Genomic DNA, 23,566 nt, shown 5'->3' on the forward strand with positions numbered 1-23,566 from the left:
GTTTTACAGGGCGAAGACAGGGTGCCGCGAAAGTAGGTGGCGGAGAACAGTGAGCCTCCAGAGTTTGCCCACACAGCCCTACCCCAAAGCTCCTGGGGGTCCCAACGTCCCGTTGTTCCAGCGTTAGCCAACGCTGCCTTGCAGCTCCAGCCCGGTGGGCGGGCGCTCGCCGGGCGTCGCGCTTACGTCATGCGCGTGCTGACGTCGCCGGCGGCCGCGGCCTCTGAAGCTGGCTGGGTGTCGGGGGGCGCCGAGTTTGACTAGTTTGGGGGCCGCTCGTCTCCTGGCGCTGCTCCCGCCGCCCGCCGAGCCCCGCGAGCTGCGCCTCGGCCGGACCCAGGGCGTCCCGCCCTTTCCCGCGGGGACCCGCACTGGCGGCTGGGCGGCGCTCGGCGAAAGTTGGCGCCTCACGGGCAGGCGGGCGGGCGGGCGGCCGCGGCCATGGAGCCCCGCAGCATGGAGTACTTCAGCGCCCAGGTGCAGCAGAAGGATGTCGGCGGCCGCCTGCAGATCGGCCAGGAGCTGCTGCTCTCCCTCGGCGCCCCCGGCGCCATCCCGGACCTGGAGGAGGACCTGGGCTGCCTGGGCAAGACGATCGACGCACTCACGGGCTGGGTGGGCTCGAGCAACTACCGGGTAAGTGGCGGCGGCGCGGCGGGGCCGGGCACGCCCTCCCCGGCCGGCCCTTTAATCCCGGACGTGCGCGTCCGGCCTGGCGAACCCCGGGCGTGCGTCTGGTTCATGGGAACCACCCGGTAAACCCAGGGACACGCGGGTCCCCTGACGCGTCCCCGCTGGCGAGCCTTCCTCTCCGTACTACAGCTGAGGACTTACTTCCCACCACGACCAAGTTTTTCCATAATTGTGAACAAGGACGAATTCAGCGATTCCCTGACGTGGTTCTGCGTTATTGGCATTAGGGCACAATGTTTAATCATGTATTTAAGAAATCAGTGATAATTTACACACATAAAGGGCTTGAAGACTTTCTACATTTGTAAGTTCCTATGTGAACACTACTTAGACCAAGACATAGGACGTTAGGATACGGTTTTTAAGTTAAAAAGAGATGTCAAATTAATCCCTGTTAAGTGATTTTTATCCTTCCTTAATCTCCTATGTGTTTTTTTTTTCTTTTTAATAATTTTTGTGTCTGGAAGGTTGTGGTCTTCGTCTCTTAGGGCATCTTTAGAGTTTAACCAGGTGCCTGATTAAATTTACCTAATCTAATGAAAAGATGCTGACCCCAGGGTATTATTTATTTGCTTTTTATTTATTGTCGACAGAAAGCAGCTGAATGCTGTCATTTGGTTTTGCCGCAGTTCAGCACTGACTCAGATTTGAAACCGTGTCCTAGCAGGTTAGCTGATGCAGAAAAAAAATAAAAGGTTGCAGTACAAGACCCAGTGTGCGTTTCGGATGAGCCAGTAGTAGTAGGCAGGTTGTAATGTAGCCATGTTGGGAAACCAGGTAAATATTCTGTAATTATCCTGTACTGTAGTTTTTAGCAGTTACTTTTCTTTCTAGTCTTCTGGTGGCAGTGTTGCTTTAAAATGCAGGCCCAAACCTCTTATGAATGAAGTGAAGTGATTCTTCTTAGTAATTTATCTTATAACCCAGTGAATAGACTGTACTTTGAAAACTTCATCTTTATAGAGGAGACAGGCAAACTATAGAATTAGTACGAAGATTTAATAGTGAAATTTATGTGAGTTTTGGAAGGGATTGACTTTTACAAGGATAATAGTTTGAAAATTACAACCTTGATGCCCCATTACATACTGTCTTTACTATTATTATTTTTTAGGTTTTGGTAAAAGTTAATATTTAATACTATATCATTACTGTTTGGGGGATTATTCTTATTTCTTTGGAAAAAACAAGCTAAATTTACTTACACTATAAGAAGGGCATATAAACACTCAAGATAGTTGATTTTATGTTGCAGCATAGGCTGTTACAGAAAGTCAGCTCTTTGATAATGCTTACTCCCCTTCCCAAGTGAAGGCTGATGTGTCACCTTCTTCTGCGCTGACTGTGGCGAGTTGGCTTTGGGCCATTTCACTGTTCAGTTATACCATCAGTGAATGGCAGCTGAGCAGTCCCATCTCTTGAAACACTCTTGGCTTCTATGATACCGCAGTATCCCAGTTTTTCTCTTATGTCTCTACGCACTACTTCACTCAAGTGCTGTTTTTCCTTTAATGGGTCCTTAAGAGTTAGAATCCATCAGGATCTGACCCAAGTTCTCATCTCTTTACTACACACTCCCTCCATGGTCCTCACTAGATACGGTAGCTTGCGACAATTTCAGCAATCAGAAGAGAACTGGCACAGGCTCCTACCACTTTATCTACACTCTTTCTTGTAGCTGTGCCCATACAGTCTCCCTTCTTTGTTAGTGAATGGTCTATCTGTCCTACTCACACCAGTCCCTCCACGTGCACACTAGACGGATTCCATGCCATCTTACCTACTCAAGGACATTAATTCATCAATTCTCTCTCCTTTCTGAATCATTAGTTCTCTCCTTTCTTCTGAAAGCTGTGTAGAAGCTTTTCTGACATTGTTAGAGGACTAGTTTGTTATTTGGGTTTTATAAACTTAGTTTCCAAACTAGGTCATCATTTCTTACATAATATACAATAAAACATTTATTGAAAAATGTGTACCCCAATTTTTTGAACATACACAGAAATAGACAATTGTACTTACATTTCAAATTTCGCTGAACGAAATATAATTTTTCTTTGGATTTGATAATTCTTCAGCATTTGAGTGTCTTACTAACTGTCATTGCTTCAGTGAATTTGAGTGACTACTGTATGCTAGGTGTTGTTCTAGATACTGACAATCCAGCCGTGGGCAAGACTAGTAAAGCTCATTCATTCAGCCTCGTTCTGATATTTATTGAAGACCTACCATGTGCAGGCATGCACTCTTCTAGGCACTTTGGATACAGTAGGGGAAAATGACAGAAGTCCTTGCCTCTGTGGATTTAGATTCTAGTGGAGGAGAAGAATAAACAAGATAAATAACTAAAATCAGGATGTTAGATGGTAACGTTGGAGGACAGCAGGAAAGGGAATAGGGCGTGCTGGACAGAATGCAGATGATTGACTTTCAAAGAGTTGGTCACTGAAGACTTCTCTGAGGGTGATTTAAAGGAGAGTGCAATCCCTGCTGTCATGGGGATCCTATTAGAAAGAGAAAGATGGATGGGTATAAAATTAGATAATGTCAGGTAACTAGTGCTTCTAAATCAACTCATGTGAAAGAAGGAGGGTAAGATGAGACGATAATAGTTAAGGAAGTGAGGTGAAATTTGAGTATAGACATAAAAGACATATAGGAGTGAAGAATGACCTAGGCAGAGGAAACTGCAAATGCAGAGGCCCTAGTTCTGTGGAACATAAAGAAGGCCAGCACGGCTAGAGGTTAGAAAGAGTGGGATGTTGAGAAAGATGAAGTCGGGGAAGCAGGTGGAAAGAGCCTTATGGGATTTTATTCTAAATCAGTGGAGAGTTCTATGTAGGGGGGTGGCTGCTTTGTGGCGCGTGGACTCTGTAAAGGAGCAACAAAGAAGCAGGGAGATGATATGATGGTGGCTAAGGCTGGTTTGACCACAGTGGCAATGCTGAGAAGTGAAGATTGGGGATATGATTTGGAGGTTGAGCCAACAGGATTGAAAGAGTGTTGAGAGAGGAATTAGGAATAATTACCTTGCTTGAGCACCAGTAGAGGGTGCTGTTTACTGAAATGGGGGAGACTAAGAGAACAAGTTGGGTGAAGTAAAATGTTTACTTTGACAAGGTTGTTTAACTTCCAAGTTGAGCTTTAAATAGGTAGTTGGGGGTCTTGAAGTCAGTGGAGAAGACATAATTGGAGATTAAAAATATGGAATATATATATATATACACACACACACACACACACACACACACACACACTCTGCATTTGACTTTTGCTAAGTACATGTGATTTCAGGAGTCCCCAAATTTTAAAATGGTATTATGGCAATAAAGTGTCCTTGTAAAATACAGCTAAATACGGTAACCATTTATAGAGTACTTAGTATCAGGCACTGTCTCAAAGTGCTTTATTTGCGTTCTCTCATTTTAACCTTTAAGATGGCCTTAGAAAGCATTATTTTCCTCATTTTGTAAAAAGGTGGAAGCATTTTGCCTCATAGATCTGGTAAATTGGTTGAGCAGATGAATCTAGGAGATTAGGATTTTCCTACTTTTTTCCTTTTCTATGCTTTTGTAAACCTTTTCAGTATCTATCCTATCATTTGTGAGACTTTCATTTTTTTATATTGTCTATCTGCAACTATAACAGTAAGTTGATTCTAAAAATGGATAAAACAATAAATAGCATTTATATTGTAGCTATCTAGCGCTGGGCTAAGTAATGTGCTAGGATTTCAAGTTTTTTCTCAGAATTCAAAATCACAACCCTTTTGCTTTTTGAAGGATGATACTTTCCAATGTCAACATCACCTTGATTATATTTCTTATAAACCATCAACTTCTTAACATATATCATTTCTGAGTTTGCTAACAACAACAAAAAAGGCATTTGAGATCTATCTACTTACATATGTGGATCTTGCCTATTCCTTTTCCCTGCCATATAAGAATGTCTCGGTTGTTCTAAATTTTTCCTATTAACATTGTCCTTTTGCACTGTCAGCTTGTATATGTGGATGAGTTTGTCTAGGGCAGTTTTTCTGAACACTGTCAGATTCACTGCCCTGTTTTAATGCCCCCGTTTACAACCATGAAATGAATTTATAGATAATAACCCAATGCACATAATTTTTTAACATCCCAATAGTGTTCTAACTGTACTATAAAGGAAAATTATACATACTGTAATGAGATAAAATATATTTCAATATGAAAATCTGCCAGCCTCACTACCCAAGAAGACATGATAGTCAGATGGCTGCCGCAGTACATATTATTGCTGTAAAATGCTACTGCTGGCAATTCAGACCACTGTAGACGTGTCGTTGCTGGAGATTCAGACTTCACAGTGGAATTACTGTTAGTGATTGTGATATTCTAGGACCCTAAATTCAGAACCTTATTTCTTTGAGTACACCAACTGAAAGAGTTTGACCCCCTCCATGTGACATCCAGTCTACTTAGCTTTTAACTGTCCCACACTCCTTGTTTGAGCTTAAATATCCTGGTCAGTCAGTCACACCCTTACATTGATTCTTAATTCTCTTCTCCCTCCTCCCTCTCTCTGCATGGTCCTCATGTGATAAAAGGCAATCCTAGTTAGTCCAACTCTGTCTACCCCATACCTGTACCAGTGTAACTGAAGATAGATGGAGAAAAACACAAAACCTAACCAGTTTCATTTTCAATTCCTGATGTTTAGGTGGGTCCTTACTGGCAACCATACTGTAATTTTCTTAGTTCATTCATTCTTCACTCTGACAACTATCTTACATCAGTTCCCCTCCCCTCAGGCCTACTAATATATCTCTTCTTCCATCATCAGTGTGAGCTGATGTCCTTGCTTCCTACTTCACTGAGAAAATAGAAGGAATTGAAATGTCTTAAGACTCCAATTACTGTATGTAGCCACCTTCCAGCATTTATACCCATAGCAGGTTCTCAGTGTTTGTTGAATACTCTTTAGTACCTTAAAAAAAAAACCCTTTTATTTTCTTACAGTTCTGCAGGTCAGAAATCCAAAATGGGTTTTGCTGGGATGAAATCAAGGTTTCAGCAGAATTGTATTCCTTCTGGAAACTTTAGAATAGAATTTTTCAGTTTCTAGAAACTGCCTGAATTTCTTGGCTTATGAACTCTTATTCCATTTTCAAAGCCAGCAGTAAAGCATTTTCATAGCTTTCTCTCTGACCCTCGTTTCCATCACATCAACTCTGACTCTCAAGCCTTTCTCTTATAAGGGCTCTTGTGATAACATTGGGCCCACAATGATCCAAGGTAATTTCCCCTTTTTTTTTTTTTTAAGATTTTATTGGGGAATTGGGAGAGGGAACAGCGTTGGGGAATCGGGGAAGGGGAACAGATAAGTTGCTGCTCTTTTGTTCTTCAGTCTAGTTGTAGAGGATGTCACTTTAGTCTAGTTGTGGAGGATGTTGCTTCACTGGCCCATGTTAATATTATCATTGCGCTCTTCCCGGGTGAGGCAATTGCTCGCTGGCCATTGGACGGCCGCTCATGGTGGCTCACGGCAGCTCATGAAAGCACACGCCAGCTGCCGGCTAGACCCACTGCAGCCTACGCTGTTGCCGGCGACTCATTGCAGCCCAGCTCCAGGTCGAGCTGTTGTTCACCATCTTAGCTGTAGAGGGCGCAGCATCACTGGCCCTTAAGTGGGATCCGAACGGGGCCCTGCTGCTCGGAGCTGGCGTCCCAAGCCAACTCCTAACCAATGCACCACTCAGCTGGCCCGGTAATTTCCCCATTTTAAGATCTTTAACTTAACCACATCTTTAAAGTTCTTTTTGCCATGTCAGGTAACATATTCTCAATTCCTGGAGGTTAGGATGTGAACAGCTTCTGGAGGCCATTATCCTGCCTATCTCAGTTAACATGTTTATTAAGTCTCTTTGAATCTGTTTCTCCTTCTGTGTCTCTTTTTAAACATTCTTGGATTTATTGGTGGTAGAATTTCTCACTGTCTGGATTTTGCTGATTTCATTCCTGTGATGTTCTTTGTCTCCTCTAAATTTCCTATAAATTGGTAGCTGGATCTAAAGCTTGATCAGATTATTATTATTTTTTTTTTTTGGCAAGACTGCTTAACAAGTAGTAAGTAGTGCTCTTCCATCAGGAGGGACTTAACATTAGGAAGGTGCATAAGTCTGACAGTCTCTGTGATGTTAAGCAGCCATTAGTGTTCAATGTTTAGATCTCTTAATTCATTAGGGTTTGCAAAATGGTATTTTAATTCTGTCATTTTTTTTCATTTATTACCTGGAATACTTTTATAAAGAGAATCACACCCCATTTACTACTATTTGGTTACTCAGTTGTTTAGTTTATATGGAAAGGCAAATATAGTTCATATGGTTCTTTCCTTTTATTTACTGGTTGTCAAAATAATGAGTTGGTCTTTTAGCATTCTCCAATGTTGGCCAAATAGTTTTTGTTATCATGAACTCGTGCGTTTAAACCTATCTAATGTGTTTCAAGACAATGCAGTTATTATCCTTAATGATATTCAAACTGTCATATTTTGACAGGACCCTAGACCCTAGTAGTAACCTTTGATAATGTCTTTGCTATCTGGTACCACAGAATGTCATATTTCTTTTTCCTGCCCTGGAATTAGCCACTTCTCTCTCCAAGAAGCTTTGGTTCCTTGTAGTGGGAAGTGGTATGTGGAAAGTACACCGTGGGTGCTAGTGGAACTCATTGTTACAGTTTGATCATTGTTTCTAGATTTTTTTCAATGGAAAGGGTTAGGTTTTATTTTAATTTTAAAGAAAAATACATTGTAACCTCATATTGATATTCTAATTCAGATTCAGAACTACAGTTTTTACTGTATCTGTACATTTTCTGTCGATAGCTCCTATCAACAAAATTTCTAAAAACACTGACTTTTCTTTATGGCACTTTTGTTTGTGTCCTTAGAGTATATCCCACTAGAGAGATATGGTCATGTTACTATATTTTAAAGTCACTTGGAATAATCGTCTTTCTGTTTATGCTACTAATTGGGCATACATTTAGGTTCACTTATTTTACTTGCAATGACATGAGTTATTGCTACAAAGAAGGCATATTCAAAATAGTCTGGTTTCTTTCTCTGTTTCTTATGGCCTATTCCTAACCATTAAATTTTTGTTGTTATTTTTAATAAACATTTATAATTATATCTGTTTGTAGTCCCCTTTTTTGTATGTACATACATTTTCCCACCTTGCTTTTTTCACTTAACAATACATGTTGAGGTCATTACATAGCAGAATTTGGATAGTCATCATTTTCATTTTTAAAGTGACAGAGTACTCTGTAGCGTGGATGTACCATAATTTATTGTATTCTTTTCCATATTGGGGAATTCTGTGGTGGTTTCCAGTCTCTTGTAATGAATAACCTTTGCATGTTTTTTAGGATTTTGCTGGTACATCTTAAGGATAGAGTCCTAAGTGAGATCTTACTAAATGTGTTTGTTTTTCCTGCTGATTTGAGATACTGCTTTTATAATCTGTTGAATTTTATGTGTGAGTCTATTTGTGGATTTTCAATTGTATTTTTAATAACTAATTGAAATAATTTGTATACTATATAGCTCACTCATTTGAGCTGTACAATTCATTGATTTGTTCTTGGATGTGAGGCATTATCAGAGATCCTGTCTGTCCTCAACTGGAGACCTTGAAGCATCTGAGCCCAGGATGGTTTTCTGCTCCTCCCCCTGAAGTAGAGAGTTTTTTTGGGTTTCGTTTTTGCCTTTTTACTCACTAGCCTTGAATTTTTAACCTGTGTTCTGGGGGTAACAGTGTTTGTATTCCCCCTCAGTAGCTTCAACTTTTGTTTCTTAAAAGACAGGGGATGGAAAAGGTTTGTGCCTTTCTTGCTGAGGCAGCCGTCCCCTTCTTGGGAGACCCGTACCCCTGAGAGATACTTTCTCCAGTCCTCAGTCTTACTTATGGGTGTCCAGTGGAGGTTCCTGCTCATGTCTGTGGCTACTAGGGTTTCTGTATTTTCATGCTAGCCCACACTCTGGTATTAACAGTAAGTTAAATACTATAGCTGATTCTTCTTACCCACTTACATGGTGGCTTCATTTTTCTTCTATCCTCTGCCACATATAACCTACGGCTTATGTCCCATCTCTCCTTGGGGTCATCAGTCTTTTCTTAGATTCCAGGCTAGTTGATTATTCTACAACCTCAGATTTCTGGTATATTCAAGAATACTTATAGTTTTGTAGGTTATTTTGCTTTTTTTTGTTACAATGGGAGTGATTCCCCCCCCCCCCAGTTTCTCCATCCTAGACAGAAGCTGGAATTGCTCTATAATTAAAGGTTCTCTTTTAATTTTTAACTGTTTCATGTAGGAAGCATTTCAACATTATAGGAAAGTTGCAGGTATAGTCGGTGAACTCCTGTGTACCCATCACCTAATTTTCCAGTTATTAACACTTTGCCAAATATACTTATCACTGTCTTCCTGCATATTTACACATTGTTATTATAATTATTGAACCATTTGAGAATAGGGTACCCTACCCTCGTGACTCTTCGCCCCTAAATGGTTCGATCTCTTTATATTTTTTAAAATTTGTTAATATATTACGTGAAGGTTTTTATATGTCAACAATTATATATACTGATATTAAAGTATGCATAGGTAATTTATATTCATTAAAATTTTTTTCTGTCTGTAGGTATCATTAATGGGATTGGAAATTTTAAGTGCCTTTGTGGACAGATTATCAACACGATTTAAGTCCTATGTAGCAATGGGTAAGTTAACTTTATTTAAAAATCATTGTAGAGTTTGACTTTCTGATTTTTTCTCATAGTTTTTGTTTAACAGGATTAGTTCTCTGTAAATGTAAAAATGTAATTTTATACATCCCAGAGACCTGCTACTTCTGTCTGGGTAAAATAGCATTATAGTTTACCCAGACATAAAAGATTTTAAGCATATTTAAATAAATAATTTATTCCCTTCGAGACAAAAAAGTAAAGAAAAGCAAACAACTTACTAAATATAGTGCTAATAGATTTTTACTTCATATTGTCAAATTGTTTACTATATCTTTTCCTTCTTTTATAACATATTAAAAATTTATACTATAACTTACAGAACCACTTTTCAAACTATCTGTGGGGAAGGACTAGTTCTTTCATTGCTAGTCGGTTGCGGAACCAATATTTTATATAATACAATAAAAATAATTACAGCAAAATTAAGTGAAAAAAAATACAAGACCCAATTTTTATTATTAGATTCAAAAACATAAAATTACTTTGGTCAGATTGTTTTAGAAACCTTATTTTATAAATACAAATTTTCTTACCACAATTAGTTTGTACCCTGGTAGTGGGCTACCAGCCATACTTTGAGCAGCGCTTGCTTCCAGTGTGTTTGCAAAGAAGAGCCTCATACTAGCACAATGCTCTTCTTTGTATAGTAGTTGGGATTACAAAGTTGGCTCTGACCTATTTTCTAAACCTGAGTGACCTTCTTGTGCCTTTTGGAGTCCTTTGGTGAGTGGATTTGGTCCTTACTATTATAGAAACACTCAAAGGTAACCTCAGATGTTTGTTAATTTCTTTTATGGATTAAGTTAATGCTTCATAATGTATCATCACACTTATTTTCGAATTATCTTTGGTCAGCTTTTTTCTTCACATTTGGTAGGCTACCAAATTCTGCCAATTTCCTCTTTTATTTTTATTGTCTAGCTGTCCTTTCAGCAAAAGCATCTTAGTGAGTTTCCCTATCTTTATTTTTCCTTTTTAAATCAATACCTGGTTCTAGTTCATTCTTTATGTGAATATCTTCTGAAAAGATGACTCTTCACTGTGTCAGTCTCCTGCTTAAAATCCTATGATAGATGTTTAAAACTGCTCTGTGAATGTGTTTTACTTATGTATTTTCTTAAAATATTTTGAATCAGTGTTTAAAACTAGGAAGTTTTACATAAAAATTCATATTTATGGCTTATATTGAAAAATAGGCCAGTGTGGCAGCCCTAACCTTTCACTCCCACGTGTAATTATTGGCTGAAGCTGTGCTTAGCTTCCCTTTTCTCTGGATCATGCACTTTTCAGTCCCTAAGTCCCTCCCACCTCCTCTTGTCTCCTCATCACTGAGACTCAGTTATAATACAGCAAGGTTGGAATACCGCCGTTCTTAGACCTGGTTCATTTTCAGCATTGGCGGTGCCTCCCTGACTGTAGGTGTTTGTGACCCCTGCCCTGTAGTAGCTCCCCATTATTAGTCGTTACAGACAATATTTAGACTTGAGAGTAATTCTAGTTATTACGTATGTCACTTAGTTTTCAGATGCAAGGAGGGCCAGATGGGGTTTACGAACTAACTGCTCACATTGAGGCAGCACTGGGTACAGGAGTACTGGGGCCAGAATCCTAGTTTGTTGCTGCCCAGGACTGTCCTACTTTCAGAACTTACTGCTGTTTTGCTCTCTTTGGTGATCCAGTTCTCCTAGCATGTGTGTCCCTTCTCCATCTCAGTAGCCTTTTTTATTTGTGATCTTCAGCAAGTTCTCTCTCCATTCTAGCTAATGAGAAACTTGCTCACTCTTGTTAGTTCTGGCTTAACGTATTTATGCCCTGCTGTGCTGTTCTTTCTTTTTGAAATCATCTGCTATTCTCCATGGCCTTTTTCTTTTAAAGAGTTACTTCAGATTTCAGATTAACCTCACCCTATACTAAATTTTTCTTTACTCCTTGATTCTTATACCCATAAATACTTAGTGAAGAAAAGGTTGCTTTTGTTGCTTAGTGTTTTTCATATACCTACGTATGTAAAGTTTACTTATATGTAAAGTGTTGGTTTTTTTTTTATCACTCAGCCTCCTACTCTGTCTGGTTATACTTGTGCATTTTAACATTAGTCAATATTGTTTTCACCTTGAACCCTAAGATTCATCATTGTCCTTAGTGAAACTTGTTATTACTTGAGAGTCTGTGTGGAAATAGGAAAATTTCATCACAACATTGCTATTATTTATTGAATGCCTATAAATTTTTTTACCCATTTACTGGGCTTATCTACTTTAGTTATATGAAAGATTATCCTCACATTATTTCTAATTTGTCTGATACCTCTGCAAGATAAACAGTATATCTGCGTGCTCTGATACAGGTAATAAGCCAAAGAATCCGAGGGTTAGCTTTTTTCTTAGATATTAGCCAAACCATTTTAAAAGTCTTTCTGTAAAAGTAAGGAATTGAATTAAATTATGTGCTGAGGTTTTTTGATAATATAACCCTAGATGTATGTAACTTGATGTGAATTGTACTGTTTTTGGGGTTTTTTTGGTAAACTTAAGTTACTAACTACAATTACAGATATTTTTTATCTTTTTATATTAAAAGTGAAGAGATGTTTTAGGAAAATTTTGATTTGTGTTCAGTTTTAAACAAAGTTCCAAAAAGAGTATGGGCTTTATTAATTTTATTCCTTGATATGAAATATTTAAATTTTATTTGTGACCACATGTACTGTGCAAAAATAAAATTTTCAAACAAAAAATAGTTACATTTAACACTGATCAACAACCCTGGTTTTATAACTGAATTCAGTAAAGGATCTCATAATTTACAAATCTTAAAAACAGATAGTTTTAATCCAAATGACATTGTAGAACAAGTATTAGAAAAGTTAGGATACCTAGTCATCAGTTTTGCATCTTGTAAAATGGTTTACATCAAGTTCTTATTGAGAGTCTACATGGTGAAAAGCTCTGTTTTGGATTCCCAACAATTATTTATTGAGTGTTCATCATGATAATTTGGTGGTCATTATATTATATACAGATCTTTAAGGAAAACTGCTGACACTTGTGAATGCTTGTTATGGGCTTAGCACAGGTACTTTTCACCAGTATTACTTCACTCTCTCACTAACCATGTGAGGTCTAGGCCTACATCCCTTATTTCACAGACAAGGAAGCTTTCAAGTTCAAAGAAGTTTAATTTCTTGTATAAGTAATAACTGATAGCACTCAGAATAAAGTTTATTCTGTTTGACTTCAAGAGAGTATGTGTTAAAAAGGGACCCTAATGCAAAAAATTTATGATTTTTTTGTTTTTAATTTAATAGCTATAATGCTAAGTTTATGTAGTGTGAGGTTTCTTGTTTTTGTTGTTTATGTTTTATAACATTTTAGTTTTTAATATTGAAGTGAGCTCCTGTTTGAGCCAACATTTTAATTTTCTTTGTGGAGGTAAATTCTATCTCTCCAGAATGAAGTATCTATTTTTTTCCACTACTGTTATGTGATTGTTAAAACACACACACATACACACACAAAACACCTCAAACACAAGTAAATGGAAGTAGTTGTGACTGGGACCTAACATTGGGTAGATGATTTAAATCCTGGTTTCACCGCTTGCTGTTTGTGTGAACTTGGGCAATGTATTTAATGCTCTGGGCCCTCGCTATCAAATGGGCCTACTCTATTTCATAGGGTTGTTATGAGGATTAAATGAGACAATTCAGTGTTTAGTACATAATAGTATCTAATATTATGTGTTTATTATTGTCTTCTGCCTCACAGAAGCTATCAAAACCAGACTCCCACAGTAGCCAATCCTACAGATGTTGATTAATTTTAGTGTTAACAATACATCCAAGCAAGATGAGAAGAATTTATATTGTTCCAATTGACAGGTACTTTTGTTGCATCATGACTAGGCTCATGATTTTTATGGCAAGAACTCTGTTTTCTTACACAGTTACACAATAATGTCCTTGATTAAGCTTAGATTTAGGGATGATATCATTCCATCTGGTATAGTTGACTTCTCACTCATTTTCTTCCAAAAAGAATAGAATTTGTTTTTTCGTTAAGTGTTGTTCATCATTATTACATCGGTCTGGTTGTTATATTATAGACATTGTTACGTTGTAGAATATAGTTGCCTGAAATTACATGTACATTTAATTACATGCATCTATAAATAAACTAGAAAATATCTCTTTCTTGATCTCTTTCCTTCCGCCCTCCCTTGTTTAAACTAGGCCTCAACTTCCATTGCCTCAGTGAAGGGAAGGCTGTAGCTGTAATGTTCAAAGAGAAACAAAAGAAGTTAATTTCTTTCCTTTCCAAAATACAGGATGATAGCGATGAAGGGGGTAGTAGGTGACACGATAGAGTACTTACTCAGTTTCCTTTACTCTCTGAGCTGTTTCTGTGTATTTTCTTATAATTTTCAGTAATCTTGTTCTTTTTAATTGGGGAAGGGGGACCAGCCAAGTTGTTCTTAAATCTTCGTTGTTGAAGGTGCCAGTCACCATCTGGCTGCCCGTTGGCAACTCGTGGCCTCTAAGCTCAAGGTGCTGTGTTATAATCTTAGTTGTGGGTGGGCGTAGCCACCATCCCATGTAGGAGTCGAACCGGCAGCCTTGTTGTTAAGAGCGCATGCTGTATCCACTGAGCCATCCGGGCAGCAGCTCAGCTCAAGGTCTTAGTTGTGGGCGGGGGTAGCCCACCATCGAACAGGCAGTCTTGTTGTTAGGATCACCTGCTCTCACCAGCTGAGTCATCCTGCCACCTGTTGGCAGCTCAACGGCAGCTCAGCCGCAGCGTCACTGGCCCATGTGGGAATCGAACCGGCCCTGTTGCTCAGAGCTCGCGCTCTTAAGCTAACTCTTAACCAACTGAGCCACTCGCTGCTGGCCTTTCAGTAATCTTCTGAAGTAAGTACTGCTGTGAACATTTATGGGTTGAGGAAATAAAGGCAAAAAGATTAAATAATGTGGTTCACATACCTAGTAACACCACATTAAGTGGTAGGGTAATTTAAGGGATTACAGAAAGATAATTTTGACCTGTGCCCTCTGAATTCTAGCCCCCCATTCGTTTCTCTCCATCCCCACCCACAGTAGATGTGATTTCTTTGTTGTGCTTTGTTGATTTATAGTTACAGAATCCTTTTTCATGAAAACTCTCCAGGAATGGACTCTAACCTGCTTTTCCTCCCTCATTTCATGGAATAGTGCCAAAGCATTGGACATAGTAGAGAAAGACCTCAATCCTAGTGGCCCAAGCTTTTGTTTTTGTCAGTTAAGTATAATAATATGTCTTACATACAGAAGAATGCCTATCAAACATGTGCAATTTGAGGAATAATTATAGGGGCAGCCTGTTAGACCAGGTGGTTAGAGCGCAGGCTCATAACACCAAGGTTGCCGGTTCAATTCCCACATAGGCCAAGGAGCTACACTCTCCACAACTAGATTGAAACAACGACTTGACTTGGAGCTGATGGGTCCTGGAAAAACTCACTGTTCCCCAATTAAATTAAAAATAATAATAATAATCATAACCAAGAAACTAGAATTCTGCCAGTCCTTAGATGTTCCCTCTTTGCATTTTCTGATGTTACCTCCTTTTCTGTACCAGAAGTAACCACTGTCATGAACTTTGGTATAATCATCCCTTGCTTTATAGATTGACTATCTATACCTATATCTAAATGAATAATGATTAGTTTTGCCTGTTTTTTGAACATTATTATTTTAAGTGGATTTTATACTGCATGTATTTTTTGGAATTTGCGTCTCAGTTATTTTCGATTAGACTCAAGAATTTAGAACAATTTGCTTACCTCATGACTTTTGGTTTATGGAAACAATAGCTGTTTGTAATTTTGTAAAATATAACTTATAATGGAGATGAATTATAAATATTTATTCTCTTCCCTCTCCCTTTCTCTAGTTATTGTAGCTTTAATAGACAGAATGGGAGATGCCAAAGACAAGGTTCGTGATGAAGCGCAGACTCTGATATTGAAGTTAATGGATCAAGTGGCACCACCTATGGTAGGCCCTACATCTTAAAATTCTGATTTGGCTAATTAATGATGAAATATCAGGATACATGGTAATCAAAGCAAGTCAGTCCCCAGGGGACATGAAAGCTGAAATTTTAAACGATGAATTATTGCTAATACTTTAAAGAAGTTGAAATTTAAGATAAAATGTCTGTATTTAACTTTTTTGGTTTTTGCTTTTTCTTATTTTCTACTCTTTATGCTTTTTTAAAAAAACTAACTCAGAATATACTGATATTATTTTTTAGAATTTTCTCATTTTTCTTACCTGCATATTATAAAATGTTCAGTGAGAAAGCTTGTTTTGAGAATTACTGAATGTTATATTAATTTCTGCAACTCTTACAGAGACAGGAAGGAAGTATTTTATTTTAACAGGTGGTTACTAATTACGTAAGGAATATAATCTATGACAGTGACCTGTGTTTTATGAATATAGTAGAAAAAATTTGCCCTTACGGAGGTGTTTTGAAAGGAGAGTAAAAATAAGTTGACATATAAACAAAGATTCACAGAGTAGGTCACGTTAAGTGGAAAAAAATAGAATTTATAATATGTACAATGATATTATGTGTTATCATTCAAAAAACAGTTTAAAATTATAATATTACTTACATGATTTATAAAAATATTCCAGAGTATTGAATTGTTTTCCCAGATTTAACTAAGTTCTCATTAATAGTTTAGTAGGTATCCTTCAATATTTGTTTAGTAGTTCAAGTTTTAACTTGATTTTTTGTTTTGTTTTGTTTTTTAAGATTTTTTTATTGGGGAGTTGGGGGATGGGAACAGTGCTGGGGAATTGGGGGATGGGGAACAGACAAGTTGCTGTCCTTTTGTTCTTCAGTCTAGTTGTGGAGGACGTTGCTTCACTGGCCCAAGTTGGCACCATCATTGCACTCTTCCCGGGCGAGGTAGATCAGTCGCCGGCTTCTGGACGGCCGCTCACTGCGGCTGCTGGCCGCTCACGCTGGCTGCTGGCTACACACGGTAGCCCATGGCAACCCACTGCAGCAGGGACTGCAGCCTACACCGTCGCTGGCGACTCATGGCAGCCCAGCTCCAGGTTGAGCTGTTGTTCACCATCTTAGCTGTAGAGGGCAGTGTCACTGTGGGATCCATACCGGGGCCTGCTGCTCAGAGCTGGTGTCCCAAGCCAGCTCTTAACCAACGTGCCACTCAGCCGGCCCTTAACTTGTTTTTGACTTGCTATTATTACAGTACTATAAGGGATATCCTTGTACGTGTATCTTTGGACATAAATATAAGTATTTATATAAAATAGAATACCAGAGATGGTGTTGCTGAGTCAGGTTATGCACATTTTAAGTTGTTCTGTTTTTTTTTAACTTTCATGTTATCTTCCAGATAGTGAGTGACTGAGTGAGAGAGAGACAGAGAGAGAGAGAGAGAGAGAGAGAGAGAGAGAGAGAGGAAAATGTATTAATAGAACTAAACAGAGCCCAAAAGAATAGAGTCCAGTAAAAGTAGAGAGAGAAAGAGAGAGAGAGCGTGCGCACACACACACGAATTTATTAAATGGTAAGTAAGAGTGGTGTTTCTAAATATGGAGAAAGAATTGATTGGGATAATTGACTGTATTTGGAAAAATAAAGTTGAATTCTTTCTTATACCAAACCCATACAAAGCCTGTTTCATGTGACAGTCTGTAATAGTTGCTAGGCAACATTGGACCTTTTAAATGCTTACTAGACTACTGGGCTTATAATGATAGCATTGTTGTTGAAGATTTCTAAAGCTTAGAGCAAATTCTGTGTCTTTGGAAATTCTAAGGTTTTTAGGTGTTGGACAAAGTTTTCCTGAGAATAATTTAAATCTAAAATGAAAGATATAAAATAAAAACTAAAAATGTAATTAAGATACTAAAAATTGGGTGAGCACAAGATCAGTGCAAATTTGGCTTAGAAAAACTTGTAGAGAAGTGAGCAGTCTGATGGGAAAGTTCATTTACCAATACGGTTGGTAGTAAGGTCAAGATTAAATAAAAGGTTATATAATGTGAGTAATTTAATGTTTCATTATACATGTTTACTTTTCTTTCAAATAGCATATTTGGGAACAGCTGGCTTCTGGTTTTAAGCACAAGAATTTTCGATCTCGAGAAGGCATGTGTCTGTGTCTTATTGAAACCTTAAACATGTAAGTTTTATGATTACTGAAAACAGCCACCTATGTTTTTCATTTTTCCAAAAAATAATATGCATTTCACAAAGCTCAAGGAAAGTTATGGAAATGAAGTTTAAGTAGTTATTAACTGATCTCTGGTACAGAGTTTTTATTTTATTTGACGCCTTTATCTGTTAATTTTTTGTGTACATGTTATTATCCTTCATGTTGTTAATTTAAAATTATTAGTCGGTTATAAGAAGTGTTTCTCTTCAGCATGTAAATAGTTGCTACCCAGAATAGGTGGTCATATAACACATATGTTGATGTAACTTAGGATCTACTTCTGTTCTGGACCCAGTCTGGAATTGTTTCTAACACAGTGGTATATCAGATATTTCCCCACATAGGCTTTCTAGGGCAGTGTGGGGGTTATGAAAATCGTAGACTGAACAAGACTTTCTCAGGTAACCAGACAGTGAATCTGGTAGCCATGTGCAGAGCTCTGACAGCACAGATGCCACAGAGCTCAGAACTCCAGTCTGAAGAAATTGGAAACTGGGGCTTTTGTTCTCTTTCTGGATTATTTTTTCAAGTTCTATGCAACAAAATAGGTAATATATATAGTAGCTTTCAACTTTTCCTGTAATGTTACTTCCTTTTCTCTAACTATACCTTCATTTATTTTCTTTTATTCCTCTATGGTCCTTTCTGCCATCTAGAGCTTGTAAGTGCATTCAGTCAGCACAACTTTTGTGGTTTTTGGCTCTCCTGTCATTTGCTTTCAACCCATGACCTCATCAAAATTAATAAGCATAAATAAAGATTTTATTGGAATGCAAATTTGAGACCCATAGTCTAAAAAATCACTATTTTAAAGCAAAAGCTCAAATTTTCTTGAGTGATTGATAGGTTGCCAGGTTTAAGAGTGCCATTGGTTGAACATTTTGCTTTGTTGGATCTTGTATTGACAGTTTTCATTGTCAGTCATGATTATTCAAGTTTGCATATTTCCCATTGTTTAGAATTAGTTTTTGCTTGTGTCTCATATCCTTCATGTTTTAATGATGTGTGCCTGTGCTCTCTACCATATTTGTCTTATTAATACAGACAAGAAGAAAGTATAAAGATATTTTGTGTACTGTTTGATTAAAACCAGATTCTCTTTATTTTTTTCAAATTATATTTAGTTTTGGAGCTCAACCACTAGTCCTCAGCAAGCTGGTACCACATTTGTGTATCCTATTTGGAGATTCCAACAGTCAGGTAAAATTTTGTTTGCATTCAAGTATTGACTGATTTTGGGGGTATACCTTCTTTCCTTGTGCTGTTATTCTATTTTCAAAAAAAAAAAAGAAAAGAGGGTATGTGGAAAGAGGTAGTGAAATCAGGATTTCACATTATCTTTTTCTTTTGAAATCCACCAAAGTTAGTTTTTAAGAACACACTATATTCATATAAATTGCTTAAGTTTATCAGTTGTTTAGCTAGTATTAAGGATAGCTGGGACATAAAGATAGATGGTTCTTCCGTTTGAAAAATTGAGTAACAACCTGGATTCCCTTCTGTAGTCCTGTGTGTTAATTGTGAGAACAGGTTGTAAGCTTCCTTTCTTTATCCGTGAACGTGGTTGCATAACAACTTTTTTGCAACAGTCATAATCCTATTTAACAGGGAATTAGTGCCAGTGGGATATCACTTGTTAGAAATTTCTTTACCTGAGCTTCTTATACTATAGGCATAATACATGGGCGTATTCTTGTCCCTTCTGACAGAGCTGAATCTGAGTTGTAGCCTTTTTGGCATAGCTTGCGCATTCGGAATAACCCTAGATAAGGATTTTCCTGCTTTTAGGCCCTAGCTCTGCCTCTGGAGGTTTGTGAGAGTTCTGCCGTTTCTTCATTTGCTCTTTGACAGTGAACTGTGCAAGAGAACTAGAGCTATCTTCCAAATTCCTGTCATTAGGACACGTTTTTTTCTCTTTTAATTGTAAAATATGCACAACATAAAATTTACCATTTCAGTCATTTTTAAGTGTATATTCATTGGCATTAAGTCCATTCACACTATTGTGCAGCCACCACCACTCACCCATGTATCAGAACTTTTTCATCTTTCCAAACTGAAACTCTGTCCATTAAACAGTAACTCCCTATTCCCTCTAACTCCTCAGTTCCTGCTAACTACATTTTATTTTCCCTCTATGTGAATGTGACTACTCCAGGTATTTCATAAAATATTTGTCCTTTTGTATCTGGCATATTCACTTAGCATAATATCTTTAAGGTTTGTCCATGTTATTGCATGTGTGAGAATTCCCTTTTTTTTTTTAAGACTGAATATTCCATTGTATATGTATACCAGTTTTTTCTTATCCATGTTTGGACATTTGGATTGTTTCCACCTTCTAGCTATTTCAAATAATGATACTATGAACATTGATACATAAATATCTGTTTGAGTTCATGTCACATTCTTTTTGTTGGTTACTTTTATTAGCATTTATTTGATGCTGAATTTACTCCAGGGCCATAAGTTTTTGTTTCTTCAGTTTCTTCTGGGAGATCTTTTTTCCATGCAGCCTCCTCTTCTGGTTTAGGAGCAATCTGCTGTTTCTCAGTTAGGATCATCTCAGTGTGGCAGGGGGAGCTCGTGTAGGGGTTAATCCACCCACGAGCTCTGCAAGCTCTGCACTGCATCTCCGGAGCTTTGTTCACCTGGATGTGTTCAATGACCGGAGAGTCTACATCTAAACCCTTAAGTTCAGAATTATGCTCTGCCTTTTTAAGCATGTGCAGTAAATATTCTGCACTCTTTTTTGGGCCACCAACCCTGCGTCCAACCCCACTGTTTGGCCTGGGCACACTTCCCAACTCCACCATTGTAAAGACAGAATGGCACATACTGCTTTTGTAACGTGACATCCTTTAGATACTTGGTGGCTTTTTGGATGGCCTGGACAGTTTCATCAGTGATCTTAAAGTGAGTATGTATATTTGAACTTCTTGATTTACATGATTTTGTGGGGTTCTATGGGTCAAGCAAATAGCAAACCATTTTCAGAGGTCACCTTAGGCCACTTACGGGAAGAGGACATGCCACATTCTTGAAAGGCAGTTTTGTTCCAGGAAAATATATAATGGTGACAATGATGTTTTGTCATACAAGTCTTGGCATTTCTTTATACAACCTTATAACAAAAAGAAGACTTTTTAAAAGCCACATTAGTAACTTTTATTTACATGTTTCTTAGGTTTTTAAAAAAACCTTTTACAAGGCTTCTCTAGTGGTTTCTTGGCAGTTCCTCTTAGTTTTTGTGAATGACCTGCCATAATTTCAGGAGTTTAGAGACATTAAAACCAACTTGGAGCTCCAAGTTTGTCTGCTAATGTAATGTTACCTTGAAGTGAGGTATTTTATTGTATCTCATATACTTTTTTTAAAAAGTTCCAAATTCTTTGGCAGGTGAGAGATGCCGCAATATTGGCTATAGTGGAGATTTACAGACATGTGGGAGAGAAAGTAAGGGTGGACCTTTCCAAGAGAGGAATTCACCCTGCTAGGTAAGTCTTGCTAAATTTGTTTATTTTTGCCACTGGTTTAAAAATATTTAATTTCGTGTGTTTATTTTAAATAGGTTCAATTTTCTGAACTATTTTAAAATTCAAAAGATACAAAAGGATATATAGGTTATCACTACTTAAAAAGTTCTTAAGAGTCTGTAATTTTTTTGGTCACTGTTTCATTATATACTCATGTTATTTATATAATATAATTAGTATTTAATACATAATTAAATACTATTATCAGGTAGCTCTCTTTTAATACTAGGCAGTAATGGTCATTATTTGGAAGATGCTTAAGCAAGGATTTAATAAAAATATAAATCCATTAAGTATTTTTTGAGTCCCTGCTATTGAAAGGTACTATACAAGATACTGGATAACAGAAAACTATATGAGAATCAATCACAGGGCCGGCCAAGTGGCTCAGTTGATTAAGAGTTGGCTTGGGAGCACAAGCTCTGAGCAGCAGGGCTGCTGGTTCGGTTCCCACATGGGCCAGTGACACTGAGCCCTCTACAGCTAAGATTGTAAACAACAACTCGACCTGGAGCTGGGCTGCCGTGGGTGGCCTGTGACGGCGTAGGCTGCGGCCTCTGCTGCAGTGGGCTGCTGTAAGCTACCGTGAGTGGCCAGCAACCGACGACAGCTGCTGTGAGCTTCCATGAGCCGCTGTGATCGGCCATCCAGAGGCCGGCGACTGATCTGCCTCAGCTGGGAAGAGCGCAATAATCATAGTATCAACATGGGCCAATGAGCCCGTGCCCTCCACAACTAGACTGAAGAACAAAAGGACAGCAACTTGTCTCTTCCCCTTCCCTGATTCCCCAATGCTGTTCCCCTCACCCAGTTCCCCAATAAAATCTTTAAAAAAAAAAAAAATCAATCACTACTCTTAAAAGCTAGTCAAATAGCCGGCCGAGTGGTTCAGTTGGTTAAGAGCTCACGCAAGAGTGCGAGCTCTGAGCAACAGCGGTTCGATGCCAGGCCCAAGCTGAGCTGCCAAGGCTCAGCTAAAAAAATTTTTTTTTTAATAAAATTTTAAAAAATTAAAAAAAAAAAAGCTAGTCAAATAAAAAGAAAATCCTAACTACCTGAGTAGAGTAGCATCAATTTGATCAGTAAAGACCCTGCTGATGAGCTTCTAGTGTATCTGAATATTTATTTTCCAAAGGTACTGTTTTTTTAGTACTTCTCAGTTTATATTCTTATTTGAAATATTATTCCAATTAAATTTTCTTTTTGTAATGAAATTTTAGTCTCATTTTAAGGGGAACCTGAAAGGATTTTTTTCCCTTAACTTTTAATTCTTGAAAATTTCAAGCATTCTAAAGTAGACAGACTAATATAATGAACCTCATGTATCCATTGCCCCACAATTAACAATTTGTGGCCAGTTTTGTATGTTATACTCTTACCTACTTGCTCTTGTCCTGTATTATTTTGAAGCAAATACAAGTCATCATAGCATTTTGTAATTATTCAGTATATTTATAAAGGAAAAAATATGTTTTTAAATCACTGCCACAATATGATCAAATCTAAATCTTTTTTATATAATCCTGTAATATCAAATATCCAGTCAAGGTTCAAATTTCCAGTTGTTTCACAAATGTCATGAGTATCTGTGTATTTTTAACAGTTTGTTTGAATCAGTATCCAAATAAAGTCCAACAATTGGTTGATGTTTTATGTCTTTTTAAATCTCCATGTACTGCCAACACTTTTTTTGCCTTGTGTTTTCTTTGTAGAATATGCCAGGTAGTTTATCTTATAAAGTTTCCCACATTCTGGATATTTCTAATCCCTTTTCTGTGGTGTGGTTTTACATGTTCTTGTGTCTTTATACACTGTAAATTGGTTGTTGGACCTAAAGGATTGGTCAGATTTTTGGCAGGGGGTGTCAGGAGGAACACAAAGGTCATGGTATGTTCTGGTATGTTCTGTTACCATAACTATCATCACATCAGCCTGTTTCTTACCATGTAAGATTTTTTTCAGTACCAATTGTTTTTCAGTGATAAGGTCATCCTGTAAATATGCATTTTGTTTGCTTATTCATTCATTTGCTTTCTACTTCTAGGGCTAACAGGAATTTCATTTATTTTATATCATTTTATATGGATGAAAGAAATGATATTACCACATATGTTTGTGTGTGTCTGAGTATGTATATGTGTGTAAATATGTTACATTATATATTTAAATTTTTATATTGCAGTTATTTTTTCTTTATTTAAAATTTTTATTCAAGTGTGATATGCATACAAAAAAGTACTTAAGTAATAAATTTGAAGCTCTGTGAATTATCACAAAGTGAATACACCCGTGTATG

At 37.7% G+C, this 23,566-nt stretch overlaps 1 protein-coding gene across 20 annotated transcripts in view; it reads left to right on the forward strand.

Moving 5' to 3' along the window:
* The first annotated feature begins 214 nt into the window (after positions 1-214).
* Positions 215-23,566, forward strand: part of CLASP2 (cytoplasmic linker associated protein 2) — a 157,188-nt gene continuing 133,836 nt past the window's right edge. For 7 of the 20 annotated variants that reach the window (XM_019647191.1, XM_019647193.1, XM_019647196.1 and 4 more), the window contains exons 1-6: positions 215-636; positions 9,391-9,469; positions 15,427-15,530; positions 17,610-17,701; positions 18,859-18,934; positions 21,134-21,231. In XM_019647191.1, the coding sequence (XP_019502736.1) occupies positions 442-636; positions 9,391-9,469; positions 15,427-15,530; positions 17,610-17,701; positions 18,859-18,934; positions 21,134-21,231 (644 nt within the window). In that variant the 5' untranslated portion in view covers positions 215-441. The remainder of the gene's footprint in view (positions 637-9,390; positions 9,470-15,426; positions 15,531-17,609; positions 17,702-18,858; positions 18,935-21,133; positions 21,232-23,566) is intronic. The other 13 variants (XM_019647204.1, XM_019647206.1, XM_019647208.1 and 10 more) reach the window with 2 other exon arrangements.

This window comes from Hipposideros armiger, unplaced genomic scaffold (genome assembly GCF_001890085.2).
Source record: "Hipposideros armiger isolate ML-2016 unplaced genomic scaffold, ASM189008v1 scaffold_109, whole genome shotgun sequence".
In the NCBI taxonomy this organism is placed as follows: Eukaryota; Metazoa; Chordata; class Mammalia; order Chiroptera; family Hipposideridae; genus Hipposideros; species Hipposideros armiger.